Source organism: Malassezia globosa (genome assembly GCF_000181695.2).
Source record: "Malassezia globosa CBS 7966 chromosome Unknown mgl_sf_3.1, whole genome shotgun sequence".
In the NCBI taxonomy this organism is placed as follows: Eukaryota; Fungi; Basidiomycota; class Malasseziomycetes; order Malasseziales; family Malasseziaceae; genus Malassezia; species Malassezia globosa.
The window spans coordinates 159,550-178,991 of NW_001849871.1; the positions used below are offsets into that span (position 1 = coordinate 159,550).

Here is a 19,442-nt window from a genome sequence, read left to right on the forward strand (position 1 = left end):
TGACGAATAGAGAAACACAAGGCGGCGAGAGAGGCAGCTCTTTGAAGCGATGTGCTCAGATCGTGATGCGTCCAGCACGCCCATGTCAGCTGGGTCATGGACGCAGCTGCGACCTGCACTCTCACCTTGGATGTACGTATTACGAAGGCTACTTACGCGCAAAAAAGACTTGATGTGATTGCATCGCTAGGATTTGAGCAGATGACTCCTGTTCAGTCGTCCGCGATCCCATTATTTCTATCTCATAAAGATGTCGTTGCAGAAGCCGTGACAGGATCGGGAAAGACTCTGGCTTTTGTGTTGCCCATTCTAGAGATCCTTCAGCGGCGGGAAGAGCCGCTAAAGAAGCATGAACTAGGCGCCGTGGTCGTGTGTCCGACACGTGAACTTGCCCAGCAGACGGCAGGGGTTGTCCAGCGGTTTTTGGATGCCAAGCCTGCGACATCCAAGTTGCACGGCATGCAGCTATGCGTGGGTGGCACGGGCGTCTCTCCTGCCGATGACTTGCAGTACTTCCGCGAGCATGGGCCAGATATTCTCATTGGCACTCCAGGACGCATGGAAGAACTTTTAAAGCGGCCGGGTGTCAAGACATCTGAACTTGATGTACTTGTAATGGATGAAGCAGATCGACTCTTGGACTTGGGATTCACGAATGTCATCCGCTCGCTGATTAGTTACTTACCAAAGCAGCGGCGCACCGGATTGTTTAGCGCGACGATGACCGAAGCACTTTCCGAGCTTGTGCGTGTGGGACTGCGGAATCCTGTGCGTGTGGTCGTCAAGGTAGAGTACAAACAGCGTGGCCATGGTCCAACGCAAGATCTCCGCATGCCTGCAACTCTCGAGAACTTGTATCATGTGTCGCGCCCGGAACACAAGTTTGCCCAACTCTTGCGGATCCTGCAGCATGAGGCTCGTGGAGCCTATCATGCCCGAAAAGCGATCGTGTACTTTGCTACGTGCGCACAGGTCAACTATTTATTCTCGCTCTTGGCACGCTATGCGAAAAGCCATCCCGCCGCCCTCGAGGGACTGCGTTTCTTCTCTCTACACGGCAAGCAAACGCCCAAGCGCCGCACAGCAACATTTTCTGCCTTTTCTCATGCACAGACTGATCATGAAAAACCGCCAAAGGCACCACATCAAGACACCGATGACGCCGGTGCTACCAATGCAAGTATATCTGTTCTATTATGCACTGATGTGGCCGCTCGTGGCCTCGATTTGCCGGATGTCGATGTCGTCGTGCAGTACGATCCACCAAGTGATCCCAAAGTATTCCACCATCGTAGTGGACGTACGGCGCGTGCTGGACGCCATGGTCGGGCGATTGTCATGCTGCATGCGGGTCGTGAAGAAGGGTATGTGGAGTTCTTGCAAATCAAGCAAGTCCTGCTTCAGCCCTATCCCTACTTGGTAGTCGACGATACCAAGGGCACTCTTTTGGACGGCCAAGAACCCGAGGGACAGCGTGATGGACATGCGCATGCGCTGGAAAAGGAGCTTCGTGCGACAGTGCATCAAGATCGTGCACTGTATGAACTGGGTCTTCGTGCATTTGTTAGCTGGACTAAGGCATACTTGAAGCACGAGGTCGCGTACATTTTCCGCTTGACTGACTTGCCGCTCGACGGAATGGCATGTGAATTTGCCCTGCTTCATCTGCCGCGCATGCCTGAGTTACGGTCATGGCACATGCAGACAAAGCCGCTCTTTACAGATGATGTGCCAGATCTACAAACGTTTGCGTACGCAGACAAGCAGCGGGAAAAGCAACGTGCAGCTCGACAGCATGCAAGAGCATCAGCGCCAGCGCCGGAGGGGCCACGAGTTCCGCGAGGCAAGACCGAGGCCTGGAGTGAGCAGAAGCGCAAAAAAGAGACGCGCAGTCTGCGCCGTGAGAAGAAACAGCGCAAACGACAATGGCTTCAATCGCAGCAGGAGCAAGCCAAGTCGGCACAGATGCTCACGGTCGATGCGGACAAAGAAGACGACTGGGGCGCGGAGGAACGCGCCGCCAAGAAACTCAAGAAAGGTTCGATGACACAAACAGCATTCGATGCGGCATTTTTTGACAGTATGTAAGAAAAGTGAGGGCGAAACGTAGAAAGAGAGGAGCACAAAAAAGACACAACACGGATACCCGAGAGCTATTTAAAACATCATTTCAGCATCCTGACGGAACATGGTTGAAATACTCTCACCATGGTGCGAGCGACGAATCGTTTCTCCAATCACAGCCGACATATCAATGACCTCGACCTTGCCATTGCTCTGCAATGCCTTTTCTGTATTGCTGATGGTATTTGTGACCACGAGCTTGACAATCTGCATGCGTGTGATTAGATCCATAGCACGGCCAGATAATAAACCATGCGTCACAATCGCAAACACACGCTTGGCGCCAGCCGCTTCAAGTGTCTTGGACGCAAGTGCAAGCGTACGTCCAGTATCGATCATGTCATCGACAAGAATGGCTGTTTTCCCGGTCACATTGCCGACGAGCAGCTCCATAATGGAGTCGACTTCATCTGCACTTTCTTCAGCTGCACTCACCTGCTTTCGGGCGCCACCACTGCGCACACGTCCGCCGCCTTCACTGGTTATGAACCATTCGCCGCTCTCGCTTAGAGAGTGCACACCATTCGCCACTTCACTCGATGAGTGACTGTGGGCCATGAGTGCCATATCGGCTGACTCGTTCGTGTTAGAGCGCTGGCGGTGGTTTTTCTGCAAGTGCCGGCTGCAGTTGATCAATGCAAAGTCAATGCCGAGCGAGTCGGCTAGAGACGTCGCGCGCTTTGCACCACCAGCATCTGGGGATACAATGATGGCGTCGCGCCAGTCGTCGACCTTGTGACGGATCCAGCGCGCGATGCTTGGCTCACACGTGAGGTTGTCCACAGGGATATCAAAGAATCCCTGAATCTGACTTGCATGCAGATCCACCGTGATCACATGCTCGGCACCGGCCACGGTGATCATGTTCGCAATCATCTTGGCTGTGATGGGAACGCGGCTCTTGTCTTTCTTGTTCTGCCGTGAGTATGGGAAGGACGGGATCACAGCCGTGATGCGTCTTGCCGATGCCGTCTTGCATGCAGACAAAATGATCAAAAGTTCCATCAGCGAATCGTTCGGATCAATGAAGGACGAGTGTCCCGACTGGATCACATACACGTCTTGATCACGCACAGACGATCCAATACGCACGTCGATCGACTGGTCTGCAAACTTGCGACACACACATTCTGTCAGTGGAACACCCAGGCTATTCTTTGTTAGCTATTATTGAGTGTATTCAGATGACGTTGCGTACCGTGCCGAGACCATGGCACCCAGCTCCGGGTGGCTGTTGCCTGTGAGAATCTTGATGGAGTTCATCATTTTGCGAAGTCAGGGTGATACCGGGCTGCCGTGCACAAGCTTCGTTGGGTGAATTCGTAGCAGTAGAGGAAGCGACAGCTTCAACAACTCAGCTCTCGTAGTCACACGCACACACACGTTGCACAAGAGCTCTTGAGCGAGGAGACCGTGTGGTAAAAAAAAAAGCTGGTTCAAGGCACACCCACATCCACAGCCAAACCAGCAGCAATTTGGTCATCACAGCCTGCACTGGCCGACAAAATTTTTTTTTGACACCTTTCCATGGCACTCACGTCTCCTCGTATCACGTGCATACCAAAGTGGTGTTTGACTGCCAATCTCTCCACACTGTACTCATCCGCGACAGGACGCAAGCCATCCGACTCGATCTCTAGTGTTGAGTGACATCGTGCATTTCCTAGCCAGCCAGCCAGCCAGCCACCTCGCCACCCTGCACACTATCGACCTTCGCGTGCGAAAAAAATCTTAATATGCCTGCACGCGGTGTGTCGATGGAGCAAGACTCTCGATTTAAAAACAAGGAGGACATTCTTCTCAAGACTACCAAGTTTCCGTCCATACTTAGCGAGCGTGTGGACGCGTCAAAAATAAACATGTCTGTGATGCGTCCATGGATTGCCATGCGTGTTGAGCAAATGATGGGCTTTGATGACGATATCCTCGTGGAGCTCGTCGTAAGTCTCTTGGAAGCGGATCAATTTCCGGATGCTCGCAAGATGCAGATTTCTCTCACAGGATTTTTGGAACAGCGGGCGGCTCCATTCATGAACGAGCTCTGGCGTCTTTTGCTCAGCGCGCAAGAGTCAGTTGGTGGTGTTCCACGTGCATTTGTTGAGCAAAAGAAACGCGAAATGCAGGCTACCCGTGAACAAACGTCATCGGTCATGTCAGAATTTCGTCGACGACAAGCACCCTCGGCATCACCAGGTTCAAGTTTCCAGGCACACGAGCGGCGCTGGGATCGCGGGCGCTCACCCATAGAACGTCGAAACAGTGACGCGGAGCGATCGTCGTCGTCGTTGTCGCGTCCATCCAGCTGGCGGCACCGAGCAGCGCCTCCTTCGTTGCGCGAGCGTGATCATGGCTGGGGCTCGCGAGCTCGAATGCGTCGCCACTCCGAGCGTGACTCTGAGTCTCGTTGTGCTGAAGAGCGGGATGATTTTGGTCGTGCGCGGCGACGGGAAGAGTCCCCTGAGTACAGTCCTCCGCCAGCCCGAAGTCGTTCTGCTTCGCCGGGACATGATCCACAATGAAGCGGTGGGGACGAGAAATAATGGGACCTACGATAATTGACTCGTCAACAACGCCTGTGTTGGAGTGATTGTTCCGTGCGTGTACATGTCCTATGCAACCAGTTTGGACCACTACCCCGTCTCTAGAGATGGCTACTTGTCCTCGTAGGACCAAATGCGCGCATGGAAGTCGCCGCTGCCCGTGGCTAGCAAGTTGTTCGAAGGGCTCAGATGTATGGCAATAACTGAGTTTTTGTGCCCTTGCAGTACTAGTTGCGTCTGAGCCGTCTTCATGTCCCAAAACTGCACACAGCGGTCTTTGGAGCCTGAGGCGATCCAGCGGCTTTCTGGGGAGCATGACACCGACAAAACATAATCCTTGGTACGTTAGTATACCGCATCGCCTTTGTATAGCCCAGCCCTTCTTCCTCCCCTTCTCCTCCTCAACTGTATACGTACCTTGTGACCCGTAAATGTTGCCTTGCATAGAGTAGAGTTGGATATTTCGTCGTCCAGCGAATCAAGGGCCTTTATAATACTCGTAAGATCCCAAAGCTTGAGCGTCTTATCCAGACTGCCACTAACAAGGGATTGGCCATCTGGCGTAAAGCTCACACTGTAGATACTGTCCCGATGCCCCTTTAGACGGCAGCGCAGCTTGCCTGTCTTCGTGTCCCACAATCGTACGAATGTGTCCAGCGCACCGGCCGCTACAAGGCGCCCGTCAGGACTCAGCGTCACAGTCGTGACGCCCGGTCCATAGTTTAGGCCTGGACTCGTGTACAGGACGTGTAATTCCGTGCCGTTCTCTGCATTCCACAGCCGCACAGTTTTGTCACCAGAGCCACTTGCAAGAATGCGGCCATTCTGAGAAAAGTCTAGTGAGTAGATCTCTTGCTTGTGACCTGTCAGCAGCATCTTGATCTTTTTCTCAGCAATGTCCCAAATTCGGATCTGCCGATCCTCCGCACCTGTCGCCAAATACTTGCCATCCGGACTGAAACATACACTCCGAATATACAGATCACCCTGCACCGGCGCAGATGTGTCTTGCAACACACATGTTTTGGTTCCTGTAGCTGCTTCAAAGATCTGTGCACTGCGATTGCATCCCGTCGCCACATATTTTCCATCAGGCGAGAATCGTACGCAGCACACCACACTATCATGTACAAGCGTGTGCACGAGATTCACATCCAGCTGCGGTTTTGAGTTTGGGTTGTACATGATGGCCCAGTCACTGCCTTCTTTCTTGAGGGGCGCTGCGTGCTCAGTCTCTTCCATCGAGGACACGCCCGAACCAGCCGTTGTTCCCGACATGCCACCCGGTACTGCGCTCGGCGATGTGTGCGAATCGGTGCGAGAAGAAGCCATCGGCGCATTCGTCGCTGGCGAGTGAGACTCTGATGCTGCATTCGGCGCAGACGTTGGGCCTGCTCCCTTTAGCGATGCTGTCGAAGTCGCGGCAGGCGCGGAGTTTAAAGCAGAGGCATTTCCTGAAGGTGCGCCGCCAGATGATGCAGCATCTACAGCCGAAGAAGACGCCGAGTGAGACGCGGCTGTCTTGCGATACTCATTAGCTGGCTCAGCAGACGGCGCGCTCTCTTCATCAGCATGCTCCGCGGGTCCCGTCGCGCGTTTGTGTTCGCGGTCTTCTGGCTTTAGTCGCATAGATTCCGCAGGCATGGGGGGGCCGCTGATCTTGGGCCGCTTTGTTGGCGGCCACGACGAGTCGCCAGACACCGACGACATGGCCGGCAGCATTCGCTCGCGAGGATCACGAAGATCACGCAAGTCACGAAGATCGCGCAAGTCACGCAAATCTCGTGGATCACGATCGTACTGTGATCCTGAGACAGAAGGGGGGAGTGGGCGCGCATCCATAGGGACGGCGACAGGCGAAAGACGCCGAGGCGCCATATCGTGCATACCAGATAAAGTGCGTCCATCGAGAAGCGCGCGCAAACGTTTAATTTCATCTTCATAATGTCCAACAATTTCAAAGTGGCGCTTTTCCAGCTCATATATATGCTCTTGCATCAGGCTGACTTCATTAAACTGCTGGGCAACTGCATCATGTCAGTGTAAGAGGAGGAACGTACTTCGATGCTCGAGCTCGTCACGCTGGGACTTGAAATGAACCGCATCATTCCCTATTACATCAAATTCATGGCGCACAAGATTCAATAAGTCCATCAATCGCGTCGACCACAACGATTGAGACGCGGGGCCGGCGATACTAGCTGAGCTGAGTGGATGTACGCCAGGCGGAGGAGAGGAGGCTGCGATGGGCTGCGGATGTGACAGCGGCTGAGAGGGGGTGATGGAACCAGCACGTGCGGACGTGGTCCCATTACCGGCAGGAACGGAACCGAGCGAGCCGACCGACGCCATCGTTCGCCAAGCCCGGGCTAATGATCCTACCAGAAAGTGGCGACGAAGATACCCAAGCAGCGGCCTGGCATCACACTCAACATCACGTGGATCCACGTGGGAAACACCCAATGTGACGAAGTTAAGAGATGTACCCCGCATTCCGTACTTGTTCCTGCTATTTTATTACGTGATTGGGTCTGTGGGCAGCTACAGTTTCCTAAATTGTCCGAGGAGATTCTGATGAACAAGCAACGTAGATCACTTGTGCAGTCGCCTTCTTAGCGAGCCAAGACGCTGTCACCTCGATCTTTGCGTATCGATTTACACACATGTCGGAACACACTCGCCCACGTGCGTGGGCTTCAGATCGGAGGCAGGCAAATCACGCATTCAGCCCCTTTCTAGCTCTCCGGCGCCGGCGAGCCATAGCGCCTATTGGCTGCGAGTTGTCGTCGTGAATTCGTCATTAGAGCCAAGTCAGTGGCAGTTTTGCCACTCACTTAAAAATTGTGCACATGGTGGACAATTAGTTACATTCGTTTGAAGATGGATTTGTAGGATATCAAGAATTCAGCCGCTTCATCTCCGCCTCCGCTGCATCCATGCGTGTTTGCGTGCTTTGCACGTCAGTATGCAAAGAATCCAGCATCTCGCGATGCATGCCTAATTCGTCATGGATCCGTAAGCCAAGCTCGCGTTGGCGTCGCAGGACGATTGCCAGCGCATCCGCTTGTTTGTCTTGGGCTCTCATCAGGTCGTCAGTTTGGTATTGCAAGAGCTCAGCATCGGTCAGAGGTCTTGTAGCGTCTGTTTCGCGAGCTTTTGCATTCTCATGCGACTTCGAATGCTGATTCCATGGACGTAGTGATGCAGAGCACATTCCACTGCTCATGATACGAGGCTTTCCTGCAGAAGCCGATGTAGCCTGGGATTGTTCATGCAACTGCATGTGATCCTGAACATCCAGAAACTCGATGAATGCATGTGATTCACGCCAATGTGCATCTGGCGATACCACAATAGCCCGGAGATATTTTTCCAACGCCTCGCGGCGAAGCTCGAGATCCTTATCATCATCAAGTTTCTGAGCATCTGAAGTAGGCAGAATGCCACCCATCTGCGTGAGCATTCGCCATGTCTGTTTTAAACGGTGTTTTGGTGGGAGAGGTGCTGGTGGTGCAGGCGAGGGAAGTCGCTCATGCAAAAGACAGAAGTCGTTGTACCGCCTGCGAATAGTCCACGTACGATCAGGCAGCGTCACTTGCACCGCATAAACGATATGTGGGTTAGGTTTCTCTCTTCGCTCATACAATGGTACAGCAATTTGTTGGATTGGTACGCACGAATCCAATTCGTTCTTCTGAGCTGCCATGGCCTCTCGTAACTTTCTGCACAACGCACCTGACCTGGCCTGGCCTGGCCGACCAATCTTCCCCAATTTCACTTGAGTTGATCGCCTTATTCATACGTAATTACCGTTTAACTCTCTTGCCCAATCTTGGGCTTCTTCACCGGCCAGGATTTGGACCCGCTTCGGCCCTGCATAGCCCCCCCCCCTCATCTTGCCATCCAGAGGTTTAGGCTTTGATTCGCACATGACTGTGCGACTGCGTACAGGCGAGCCCACCAGCGGTCAATCAAAAACGACATCATGACAAAAGAGAAATGGAAGGTTGCATCAGATGAAACACGTGACATGCCACACGCTGCTCGTGTGGGCGCTGTCCAAACACACACACACCAACACTTGCGAGTGAGGCGCGTGTCTGTGTGTTGGTCTGTCGACGTCAACGGCCGTGTGCCTTTGATGCTGTCAAGACGAGGAGCCACTCGCGGTGGCAGGTCCAGGCGGCGTATGTATGAAAATGAGCTAACGAGGAAATCAGCGCAGCCATCTCGTACAGATTTGCATACTGCGGGTCCGATGTCGCCTCAAGCGCTCCATCATCAGATTATGCGCAACGCTTACATTGTAGCACAGTCTCAGCTATTACAGCTTGCAAAACAAATGGAATATGATGTTGATTTGTCTGACTGGGAAGATGAAGCGCAGGAGAAGATGCAAGAATTCTGGGAGCAGACAAAACACAACGTCATTGAGTTTTGCTCGCGAATGCGGTACGTTGTTAAGAACAACGCACTGACGTTAGATCCAATCGTGATGATGTACCACGAATTGCAGCCGATGTCGTCAAATCTCCGCGAAAGAAGCGTCCAGAGGTAACTAACTCAGGTGAGCCGGCCTCACCTACCCCGACGGCAAGGCCTAGTCCCACACCATCTCTGATGTCCCATCCGGCCTCGACCGCTGCATTACATTCTAAGACGCCCGGAAGTCTCGCGAAATCGTACAATGATGATGAATCTGAAACGTTCGATTCAAGGAAAAGTGTTGTTTCTACCTCACAGAATCGACTCTCTGGCTCAAGCAAAGGGGTCTCGGATGACTCCGATCCAGCAAGTCGCCTTAACAACGCGACAATGGCCACGTCATCGTCTTCCTCTACAGTAAGCACACCTCTTCCGGCTATAACGCCCAGCACGGTCGTAAAACAGAAGCGTACACTTGGCTCTACTACATTGCGCAACACCAAGAAGCCTGAACCAAAAGAGTTGTCTGCCAGTGCATCGGTCTCTACGTCTTCTCAGGTTCCTGCAGCAGTACCAGATGCCGCAGCACCAGCAACAACATCTGCGGAAACCACAGTCGGAACAAATGCAGATGTTGGCGCAATCCCTACCATCCCGAACTCAGCGAAAGCATCCAAAGCACCCTCGCGATTCCGCTCAAGTTTCCTAAATAAAAGCTTGCGCCATGCTATTGAAGAAAAACACTCTTCGGTGTCAGACCTTGATGCTGTTTTAAATGAGCCGAGTCCTTTCCACGATGCAGCCGATTCGCATAGAAGCACCGATGAGCCAATTGAACCGTCGGTGCCAGTAGCATCGCAAGAGACAAGGCGGGCTCGTGCGAGCCACACTGCCCATTCATCTGGACCATCACTTGATGCACTGCGCACACGATTGGAGAGCGTGCGTCGCGCGAGCACGACACCGAGCACCAGTGCATTTGGTGGTAACGCGATTGCGTCTACATCTGAGCGTCGTGGAAGCACATTATCACGGTCTGCTTTTCTTGATACCCACTTTTCGGAGACGAGCAAACTATCTACGGCTATGTCATCTTGGGATGCACGCAATGATGTGCATGTTAAGACTATGTCGGAGATAGATGCAGATACTCGACCTGCTAAACACGACGAGCAAGACCGTACTTTGAGAAGACATGCTATGGAGCTGGAATCTGATGCAATGCAACAGATTGCAGTAGAAACGGCCGAAGAAATGACTTCTGATGCGACCCCTGCATCAGCCCATGAGTCTGCAGCCAAGGCAGACTCCCAAATGGCGCGAGACTCAGCATTTGAGACGATGCCTGGCTTGGCACTCGAAACGGCATCGAAAATGTTGCCTCAGATGCAGCAACATCCTCCACAAAGGCATCCATCCGACACTGCACTTGAACCGGCACCAAAGTCACAGCCTGCAGCCAAGTCAGAGCTCATGTCTTCAGCTCAGACTAAGAATGAATCCCACTTCCAGCAAGAGGATCTATTCGACAGGGTGAATGATCATCGGTCTGAAGCGGCTGAAGTAAACACAATACCTAGCTCTCGGCCCGAGCTTGCCCCGGCCGACCTGATGGCAGACGCGGCAGCAGGCTCGACTTCTGATCGTTCTGCCTTTGCCTATAATCAGCCTCCATCACGCTCAGAAATAAGTGGATCACCAACAGTGGTCCGCGAGGAAGATCGCAGTATTCAAATTACGCGCTCATTGGCAGATCACCAAATGACCGACTCGTCTAGTCACGCAAGCACAGCGTTGCTGCCTGCTTCCCCCATGTCCAGTCCTCAGCGTGACCATACAGAGAAAACTCACTCGCAGCCTTCTGTTTTTCAACGGCCCATCACATCAACTACAAACAGTGCAACGTCACACATCCCTACTCCAAAAGGACGCTCACCTGGCCGGCTGCGTGAGGAGCTTCTCTCGCCCTTCCGTTCACGTATCGCAGATGGGTCGCCATCTCGATCACGGCTGCCTGTCTCGCCAGCGAGACTGGGTACATCAAAAATTCCTAGTCCATCGGGCCGGAAACCCGTCCAAATGGTTGATCGGCGCGGTGTATCGCCTGGCCTACAAAGTCCAGCCTCAGCGTCTGTGATGCGTCCTGCTTCTGTCGCTGATACACGCTCTGTCCAGCCTGGCTTTGGCTCGCGGATTAAGGGTCTTTTTGGACTCAGTACTTCCTCATCACGTCCGGCAAGTGTGTTGCAAAATTCGACCATGACACCCCATCATGCTGCATCTGTGGATCTGGAGCTCAGTCAGCCAATTCCAGGCTCGTTCCAAAGCGATGTGCCAAAGCCACATTTATCGGCATCAACATCCGTTGTGCCACCTTCTCATGGGTCAGGGCGAACGACCAAGGCATCAACTCCCATAAAACTCAAGCCGTGGCAATCTGCCAGCACTTCTTCTGGGCATGCTATGCGACCGAATTCTGTCCAATCATCGACACGTCTCGCATCAAGCACCACAGCTAGCATGAACAGTAGTGGTGGTCGCATCAGCAGCAACAGAAAAAACAGTGTCCAAAGCAGCGCAAGTGCCTCTTCTCAAGCCCGCCCGCCACAGCGAATTTCCAGTGTCACGCGTCCTGCCTACGCATACGATGCACACGGCAAGCGCCGCAAGCTATCGCAGCATCCACTGTCTGAGTCGACGAACCAGGATGACCGAGTGTCGTCAGAGGATGCACTCAAGAACAAACTGACTACATCTGCGTCCAAGTTCTCCTTGTCATCTTCAGCTGCGCAACCAGCACGTCCCTTGACCAAAACTGTGCGTGCATCGAATGCGTCGATCACTCCACGGCCACCTCCAACAAATGCTTCCGCACGTGTGAGGACGCCTGCTGGTGGAAACACTCCATCTCGAGCACCCGCACAGCCGCCGAGATCCAGTGCTATTAGCACGAACAACGTGTTTCAGCAAAAGCCAGCAGCCCAGCCAGTCGTGGGGGCCGCCGAGCTCATGGATGCGGAAGACCTTCCCGACGTTGCAAGCGAGTATTCGGACTCAGACGATGAGGCCTGTATGCGGAAACGCAAATTGGAACCGTCTTGGACACGTGGTCGTGAGTTGGAAGATTTGCTCTTGCAGCAATCAACGGTCGATCCCGACGAAATCTTTGGGTGCCAGGTTGGTCCTGTGCCATTGGATGCGATGCTGCCGCCTCGCAAAGGCGATCGTCGTCGCATGAGACATCGAACAAGCTCAGCGAATTGGAACGGGCCCGACGGGCTTGCCCAATGGGAAATCGACAGATATAACGAACGCATGGGTATTCGTTCATCTACCGCAACTTCATCCATGTCTGGTTCATGAGCATTGTGTCAGACTCGTGTTGTTTCTTACAGGGAGAAATCAGGTCTCCTCGAGAGGGTATGTAGACAAGCCCATACAACATTCCTTATGAGACGGCAATCCAACTGTATGTTTGACTGAATGGCTGGACGGAAGGACTGTTGTACATGCGCCACGCATTCGCGGCACTTCCTAGGGGCCATGTATGTCGTGTGCCTACAAGCGCCAGCATCGTCTCATAGAACCACGCTTCCTTTTTCAAAAAGTGCACGGCAACTGTGCCGCCCAGCGTGTCGTTGACATATCGCTCACTTCGCAGCGTCTCAGCGTACTCATACATAGGCGGACCCCAGACATGTGATTCCCGTGCGGCTCCTACCCCCTCCAGTCTTGTATGTGTCGGGACCTCTTGTGCGTACACAGCTAGTCCTAACTCTGGGTCATGAGACGGAGATATGAGTCGCGATGTGTTGGCCATTAACAGCGCTTCAGTCTGTGGCATGGTAGGCGGTGCATCAACATCTTGCGTCGTGCGATGCCATCGCCTGTCCCAACGACCGCCACCTTCTACGAGTGCCTCAACAGACTCTTCCATTGACATACCCCGTTGCGGTGATCGGTACGGCATGCCCCACCTAGTCGTAGTCGAATACGACCACGCATGCTTTGCACCACCACGATGCACAATTTCCTCCTCTGAGAGGCCTTGTATGTATTCATGCTTGATGGCATTTACAAGGTTTGGGAAGAGGAAACCATGTGCATACGGCGTCTTGGCACGGGGGTGATCGTAGATCCAGCAATGCTCTGAAGCCCATGTCACATTGTTTGCTTGGGGATGCAAGCGCAGCCACTGGGCGACCTGTTCGTCTTCTTTCAGCGACGGCCACCGTGCAATGTCCTGAGACCGTGCGATGAACTCCACCAAGTCATAAGACAGTGCATACAATTCGCCACCCATAAACCAGTCCGCAATTTTGTAGCCCCAATGTAATAAATGTCGCGGTAATGCGCGCAAGCGACGCTCAAGCTCATTCAGCACGATAAAGGCGTCGTCATCTGCCTTTAGCACATAGTCAACGAGCTTCCAACGTACCTCGTACGCTTGCTGACCTATGCGAACGAGGTTTTTGGAAGGTGTTGTTGGCTTGCCAGGCACAAGAACCGGCACCGTGGCATTCTCTGCGGCCCAGCGGAAGAACTCATACGTCTTGCGGCTCCATTGAGTCTCCTTTATATCAAGCACGACAATGTCGTTATAGAGTTCCATTTCCATCGCTACTCTTTCCGCATACTCTCTCCGAGGCCGGCCGAGAATAAACTTCACTTGTACATTGCCGAGCGGGCGCCCACTTGACGCATGCTTTGGCACTGTATGTCGCATGTACGTGTCGCGAATCACACTACGCCTCTCGAACTTGGCGTCTGTCGTCAGCACGCCAACCAACAGATCCACTGGCTCGACTTGCTCCACCGCTGCGTTGACAAACGCTGGCTGCTTGGCGCACATTTCTCGCCACGGTAAAAGTTCCTTGTCGGGATCCTGGACCTGCCGCACATGCGCCACCATCCAGACTATAAGTAGTGTTAGCAAGAAAGCGATGAAAGTTGATGCCCACGAACAAAGCACGGGCTCATAAAGCGCGTATGCTGTGACATTTATGTATGCTTGACGCCACATTGCTCGGCTGCCACGAGAACGCATCGGCAAGGGAACACTCAAATTAGACGGCAAGAAGTGCCGCGTCACGGACTTGCTCAATTTCTTCCGCGTTTTCAAGAAAGACGGCATGTCATAATTGTCGAGCCCTGTAGCGTCTCGCTGCACATCAGATCCATGCGTCTGTTCCAAATGTGGAGCAAGGTTGTATTCAGGGAGCATGGCTTGCCGTGACTCTCTTACTTCAGCGTGTCAGACTCTATTCGTTTGTACAGCTTGAATCGACTTTGTAGGGGTGTGCACGCTGGCCAATGCGGCGCGTAGTCTTAATTGGCGGAGGTGGAGCCTTCTTCCATAGAGCGCGTGACACGTCCTCTTTTCCCCCGTGCTCCAAAGTGTGATCCACCCTGATTTGCCCGGCTAATAAACAAAGAAATCTCCATACAACAAACCTACTCCGTGTCGACAAGATACCTTTCCCTCCGCTTCGCGCTGGCGTCCGGTCCAATACCTTTGTGCATAGGCCACGTGTCAGGGGACACTCGTGACATATGGGATGTCCGTGCATTGATCTTGAGTGGACAGGCTAGCAAGGGTGAGGTGATAAGAACGACGAGACTTGGCCACTCCTTAAGTCCGATTCCCATTACTTTATCAGCATTAACGACCAACATGGAGAACTTTGTAAACATGGGAAGGCAGTTCCTGCAAGGACAAGGTGGCGCTCAATCACAACAAGGCGCTCAGGGTGTCCAAGACTTTGGCTTCCACCCTGATCATGCCGCCAGCCACGCCTCGAGTCACGACGTCAAGAATGGTGATGCTTCGGGTTCGAACACGAGCATTTTCTCTCAGGTTACCAGCATGCTGCACGGAAAGCACCAACAGGGCGAGATCAAGGATGATCTTGATCACAACCAGCTGCTGAGCACATTCAAGAAGGTGCAACAGGGCCAGAAAGCATCGTCGCAGGAGGTGGGACAAGCTTCGGCTGTCAATGCTGTCAAGCAATTCTTCGGCAACAATGAACACAAAGAGCAGGGCGGTATCAATGCTCTCGTGGGTAAGGCTATGTCGATCGCTGGTCAACATGCTAGCGGCTCTGACAAGCACGACGCCATGAACCATGCCAGTGAGACTATCATGAAGATGGCTATGAAACACAAAATGCACAACATGCTTGGTGGCTACAACGAAGGTGTCTCGGAACTTATGGACTTCTATACATAAGGGCACTTTATTATTATTATTTTTTGAAGACCCTTTTGCGCACAGCCACAGCAATCAATAGCATCTATGTTTCCACTACTTTTCGTATGCGCCTTACAATCTCACCATTGTGCAAAATAAAAAATAAAATAATTCATGTCTGATTTTATTGTCTACTCGAATGTCTGTCATGTATGCATAGTCGATATCTGTGCTCACTTATACGCTTGTAGCTTAGCCTGGTCGAAGTGATGATGGCACACCACCGTAGGACCCCGTGGTATACTGTGGCGGTGGGACAGGCGGAAGTGGCTGCGAAGCAAGTGGAGATGCAGCCACTCCCGATGCGGGGTGCGGTGGTGGGGGTTGTTGCACAGGTGACAATGGCGGAAGTGACGTTGCCGTTGGTCCTGTTGGCCCTCGTCGAGGCGGTGGTGGCGCTACTTGGCTCGAGATCGATGGTTTCGGAGGGGTTGGCTGACCAGGCACAGGTGGCGGGGGTAAGCTCCTACCACCACTTTGATCGTCCAAACCTGAAGTGCTTGGCATATCGACGGATCCGCTCGATGCCACTGTCGACATGGTAAGCACAAGACCAGGCCAAGGCGAAAACGTCGTCGTTACGGCACCTGCTCGTGTCAGAGTACTCAGACTTGAATCATCGGCCACTTGTTGCGATGGTAGACATGCAACACTTGCAGTTGCAGGATTGTCTGTGATGGCAGAAAATTTTGAGACAGGTAAGCCCGTCATCGAGACAGCCGCATCAGAAGATGGAGAACGGGTGTCGCCAACATATGCTGGCGCATGGAACTGCGAACGTTCATTTCTGAGCTCTTCTTGCAAGCTGCGTTCCTCTTTGCGCCGCTCCTTCCGAGTGTCGGAATCCAGTAATTGCTTTTTATACCACTTGTCCCAATTATCATTTGCACCCATTAAACCGCCTTTCAAACCCTGGTGCGCTGACTTGGCAGTGTTTTGAGTCCAGCGCTGTGCAGCTGCCTGGCGCTCAGGATCTGTGAGTGCATTGGCAATGCGGCTTTGCGAAATGCCTACGATATCCACAATTGCTTCGCGCTGCGTCGACGACAAGATGGGACCAGCTGTAACACTTAGCGCAGTGTCAACCAGGGTGGGCAAAAGCGACGTGTCTGACATGACTTCGCGTGCCCACTTGTTTTTGCCTGTTACTTCCTTTTTAGTGTCTTTCTTTGCCACCTGTGTTTCAGGTGCAGACCGAGGCGCCGGCGGTGGGCGAATTTTGGCGGATTCCAGGAGCGTCTGCAGTTGGCGGCACAAGAGCGGATCAAGTGCATGGGTGGCAGCCAGCTGCTCTACATTTCGGCGAGTCTGTCCTAGAAGGAATTCAGCATGCATCATAGCAACCTGCACAGCTGGATCGACAGGCGCCACGGGTACTGCCTTGCCCTGTCGTGCGGAGGCGTCGGCGCTCAACGATGTCCCTCCTTTCCGCATCGTTTCGCACCACGAATAAACGGACTCAGTGGTGTCCGAGCAAGCGGATTTCAGTCGGGTTGTAGGGCTTGCATTCAATCGAGCCAATGACATTTTATATAGGGCTAGGAAGCTATTAGGTCCGATGACGTCCGCGTTTCCCAACGCGCGTGCGTGTAAGTACTAAAACTTTTACTTGAGGTAGAGCTGGGGTGTGGGACCTAATGGGTAGGGGGACAGTGTTTGGCACGGTGGCCAAAGAATAAAGCAGGCGAGTGTTTTCGTTGAATTACGGCTGGCTCGCCAAATCCACTGGGACTAGTTTCGGTTCGTCCTCAGATCCGTCCATCCATCCACCCTTCTCTCGCAAATCTTGTGCTTGATACCTTCCCTCCCCGTCTATAACTGGAAAGGATCTTTATTTTTTTGAGATATACGGAGGTGCAGGAAGGACCGAACTGTGCGCCGCACGATGGCTGATTCTGGTGACACCGTCGGCGATAAGCGGGGCTTTCATGCTTTGGCATCGCACGTGTGGCGGAAACTAAAACAGATCGATCTCAACCCGGAAACGGCATTCAAGCGCAAGCGTCCACCGCCATCATCGAGACGCGTTATGATCAATATAGAATTGCCGAAGGAAGCGTACGACAAGCGTGGACGCGTCCGTCGACAATGGATGTTTGCTACGAACCAAGTTATTACGGCCAAGTATACGGTATACAACTTTGTTTTCAAGAATCTTTTAGAGCAGTTCCGTCGTGTGGCTAACATATTTTTCTTGGTACTCGTGATTCTTCAATTTTTTCCGCAATTCACCACCATTAGTCCTGGTCTTGCCATGCTTCCACTATTGATTGTCTTGTTCATCACTATGGTGAAGGACGGGTATGAAGACATCAAACGGCACCAGTCAGACAGGACTGTAAATCGTCAAAAAACACGTGTGCTTAGCGGTCATGGGTACACGAATCACAACAAGACAGAGGGCAAATCGCGCAGCCTGTTGCTGATGTGGCAGCTTGCCTGGCGTTATGTGATGCCCCCTTGGCTGGTCGAGAAGTTTAGCAAGAAGCGGAAACAACAAGCCGTTTCCATGCATGATCTAGGTGCTCATGCTCCTCCGGGTTCTCCACGGCCCCTATCGCCAGACGCGGCTCACGGCCGCTTTTCGTCCATGAGCTTTGACCGGCCCAGTACCATCGGCAAGAGCTCGCATGATGAGCCAAGGCATAGCTTGTCATTGAGTGGCCACGGCGCCTCAGCGTACTGGCGCTCTCGTCATTGGGACGACGTCAAGGTGGGCGACATAGTGTGCCTACGAAACAACGATCCTGTTCCTGCTGACATTGTGATCTGTGCGACCAGTGAGGACGATGGCAGCTGTTATGTCGAGACAAAGAACCTCGATGGGGAGATCAATCTAAAAAGTCGATATGCTGTCCAGCAACTCACAGACATGCGGTCGCCCGAAGCATGCCTTGACCGTCAGTTCGACGTGGAAGTCGAGCCGCAAAACACCGACATGTACCGCTTCAGTGGGTGCGTGAATTTGTACGATGAGTTTGATGAAGAGGGGAATCCGTTGGCGTGCCCTGTCACTTTGAATCAGGTGCTTCTTCGTGGAAGCGCGTTGCGTAACACGGAATGGGTCATCGGTGTCGTTGTCATGACCGGTGCCGACTCCAAAATCGTGCTGAACTCTGGTGACACGCCCAGCAAGCGTAGTATTATGGAATATGAGATGAACAAGATGGTGTACGTCAATCCTGGGCATCATCGGCGCCATGGCCGTGATCTGTGCGATTGCTGATGCCCAGATTGAAAAGTACTACTTTGATCGCAGTTCGTACTGGGAGTATCTTGCTGTGTTCAATGATGATAACCCAAGCTTAAATGGCTTGGTCTCGTTCGCCAACTCGCTCATTACATTCCAGAACATTGTGCCGATTGCGCTGTACATCTCGTTCGAGGTTGTGCGCACGATCCAAGCTCTTTTCATTTTTGAGGACTACGACATGTATCATGAAAAAATGAGTAGGCGCACGACGGCCAAGTCGTGGAACTTATCTGACGAGCTCGGTCAGATCCAGTATATCATTAGCGACAAGACCGGTACACTCACGCAGAATCTCATGATTTTCCGCGGCTGCTCTGTCTTTGGCTTAGTGTTCCATGGGGGTGGCCGAGCTCCCGAGAAACCACTTGGGAAAGTACATGTGAAGCCGGTCATGGAGGATGTGCCGCGTTTCTACGATGACGAACTATCACATATCGTGCGCAATCCGTCGTCTCGGTCTCACCAGCAAGTGCACGAGTTCATGCGCTGCCTCTCGCTGTGTCATACAGTCCATGTGACGAAGACCGCCGAGGAGAACTGCATCACATATCAAGCCGAGTCTCCTGACGAACAGGCGCTCGTCGAGACAGCCCGCTGCGAACGGTTACGTGTTCACGGGCCGTCATATCAATGAAGCCGCCTTGCAAGTGCCCGACTCTGATGCACTGGAAAAGTACGAAGTGCTTCAGGTACTCGAGTTCTCGTCTGCGCGCAAGCGCATGAGTGTGATCCTTCGGCGCCACAGCGACGAACGGATCTTGATGTATGCGAAAGGAGCTGACTCCATGATCTACTCTCGTTTGGCACCGGTCCAAGATGACATGTGTGCATCGACGGACAAGTCGCT

The 19,442-nt window shown here is 52.9% G+C and overlaps 10 protein-coding genes across 10 annotated transcripts; 5 read left to right on the forward strand and 5 right to left on the reverse strand.

The window, feature by feature from the left end:
- Positions 1-96: 96 nt before the first annotated feature.
- MGL_1385 (uncharacterized protein) lies at positions 97-2,088 on the forward strand (the record flags this gene model as incomplete). The annotated part of the gene is made up of 1 exon (XM_001731150.1): positions 97-2,088. The coding sequence occupies one exon, from the start codon at positions 97-99 to the stop codon at positions 2,086-2,088; it is 1,992 nt and encodes a 663-aa protein (XP_001731202.1).
- Positions 2,089-2,157: 69 nt separating this feature from the next.
- MGL_1386 (uncharacterized protein) lies at positions 2,158-3,129 on the reverse strand (the record flags this gene model as incomplete). Its single annotated transcript, XM_001731151.1, has 1 exon — positions 2,158-3,129. One exon carries the CDS (start codon positions 3,127-3,129, stop codon positions 2,158-2,160), a length of 972 nt encoding a protein of 323 aa, XP_001731203.1.
- Positions 3,130-3,860: 731 nt separating this feature from the next.
- Positions 3,861-4,643, forward strand: MGL_1387 (uncharacterized protein; the record flags this gene model as incomplete). The annotated part of the gene is made up of 1 exon (XM_001731152.1): positions 3,861-4,643. One exon carries the CDS (start codon positions 3,861-3,863, stop codon positions 4,641-4,643), a length of 783 nt encoding a protein of 260 aa, XP_001731204.1.
- Positions 4,644-4,775: 132 nt separating this feature from the next.
- On the reverse strand, positions 4,776-6,662 carry MGL_1388 (uncharacterized protein; the record flags this gene model as incomplete). The annotated part of the gene is made up of 2 exons (XM_001731153.1): positions 4,776-5,000; positions 5,082-6,662. 2 exons carry the CDS (start codon positions 6,660-6,662, stop codon positions 4,776-4,778), a joined length of 1,806 nt encoding a protein of 601 aa, XP_001731205.1.
- An 898-nt stretch (positions 6,663-7,560) lies between these two features.
- On the reverse strand, positions 7,561-8,370 carry MGL_1389 (uncharacterized protein; the record flags this gene model as incomplete). The annotated part of the gene is made up of 1 exon (XM_001731154.1): positions 7,561-8,370. The coding sequence occupies one exon, from the start codon at positions 8,368-8,370 to the stop codon at positions 7,561-7,563; it is 810 nt and encodes a 269-aa protein (XP_001731206.1).
- Positions 8,371-9,479: 1,109 nt separating this feature from the next.
- On the forward strand, positions 9,480-12,452 carry MGL_1390 (uncharacterized protein; the record flags this gene model as incomplete). The annotated part of the gene is made up of 1 exon (XM_001731155.1): positions 9,480-12,452. One exon carries the CDS (start codon positions 9,480-9,482, stop codon positions 12,450-12,452), a length of 2,973 nt encoding a protein of 990 aa, XP_001731207.1.
- An 85-nt stretch (positions 12,453-12,537) lies between these two features.
- MGL_1391 (uncharacterized protein) lies at positions 12,538-14,001 on the reverse strand (the record flags this gene model as incomplete). The annotated part of the gene is made up of 1 exon (XM_001731156.1): positions 12,538-14,001. The coding sequence occupies one exon, from the start codon at positions 13,999-14,001 to the stop codon at positions 12,538-12,540; it is 1,464 nt and encodes a 487-aa protein (XP_001731208.1).
- A 780-nt stretch (positions 14,002-14,781) lies between these two features.
- MGL_1392 (uncharacterized protein) lies at positions 14,782-15,321 on the forward strand (the record flags this gene model as incomplete). Its single annotated transcript, XM_001731157.1, has 1 exon — positions 14,782-15,321. One exon carries the CDS (start codon positions 14,782-14,784, stop codon positions 15,319-15,321), a length of 540 nt encoding a protein of 179 aa, XP_001731209.1.
- A 213-nt stretch (positions 15,322-15,534) lies between these two features.
- Positions 15,535-16,776, reverse strand: MGL_1393 (uncharacterized protein; the record flags this gene model as incomplete). Its single annotated transcript, XM_001731158.1, has 1 exon — positions 15,535-16,776. The coding sequence occupies one exon, from the start codon at positions 16,774-16,776 to the stop codon at positions 15,535-15,537; it is 1,242 nt and encodes a 413-aa protein (XP_001731210.1).
- A 451-nt stretch (positions 16,777-17,227) lies between these two features.
- MGL_1394 (uncharacterized protein) lies at positions 17,228-18,568 on the forward strand (the record flags this gene model as incomplete). The annotated part of the gene is made up of 1 exon (XM_001731159.1): positions 17,228-18,568. The coding sequence occupies one exon, from the start codon at positions 17,228-17,230 to the stop codon at positions 18,566-18,568; it is 1,341 nt and encodes a 446-aa protein (XP_001731211.1).
- Between the last annotated feature and the right edge of the window lie 874 nt (positions 18,569-19,442).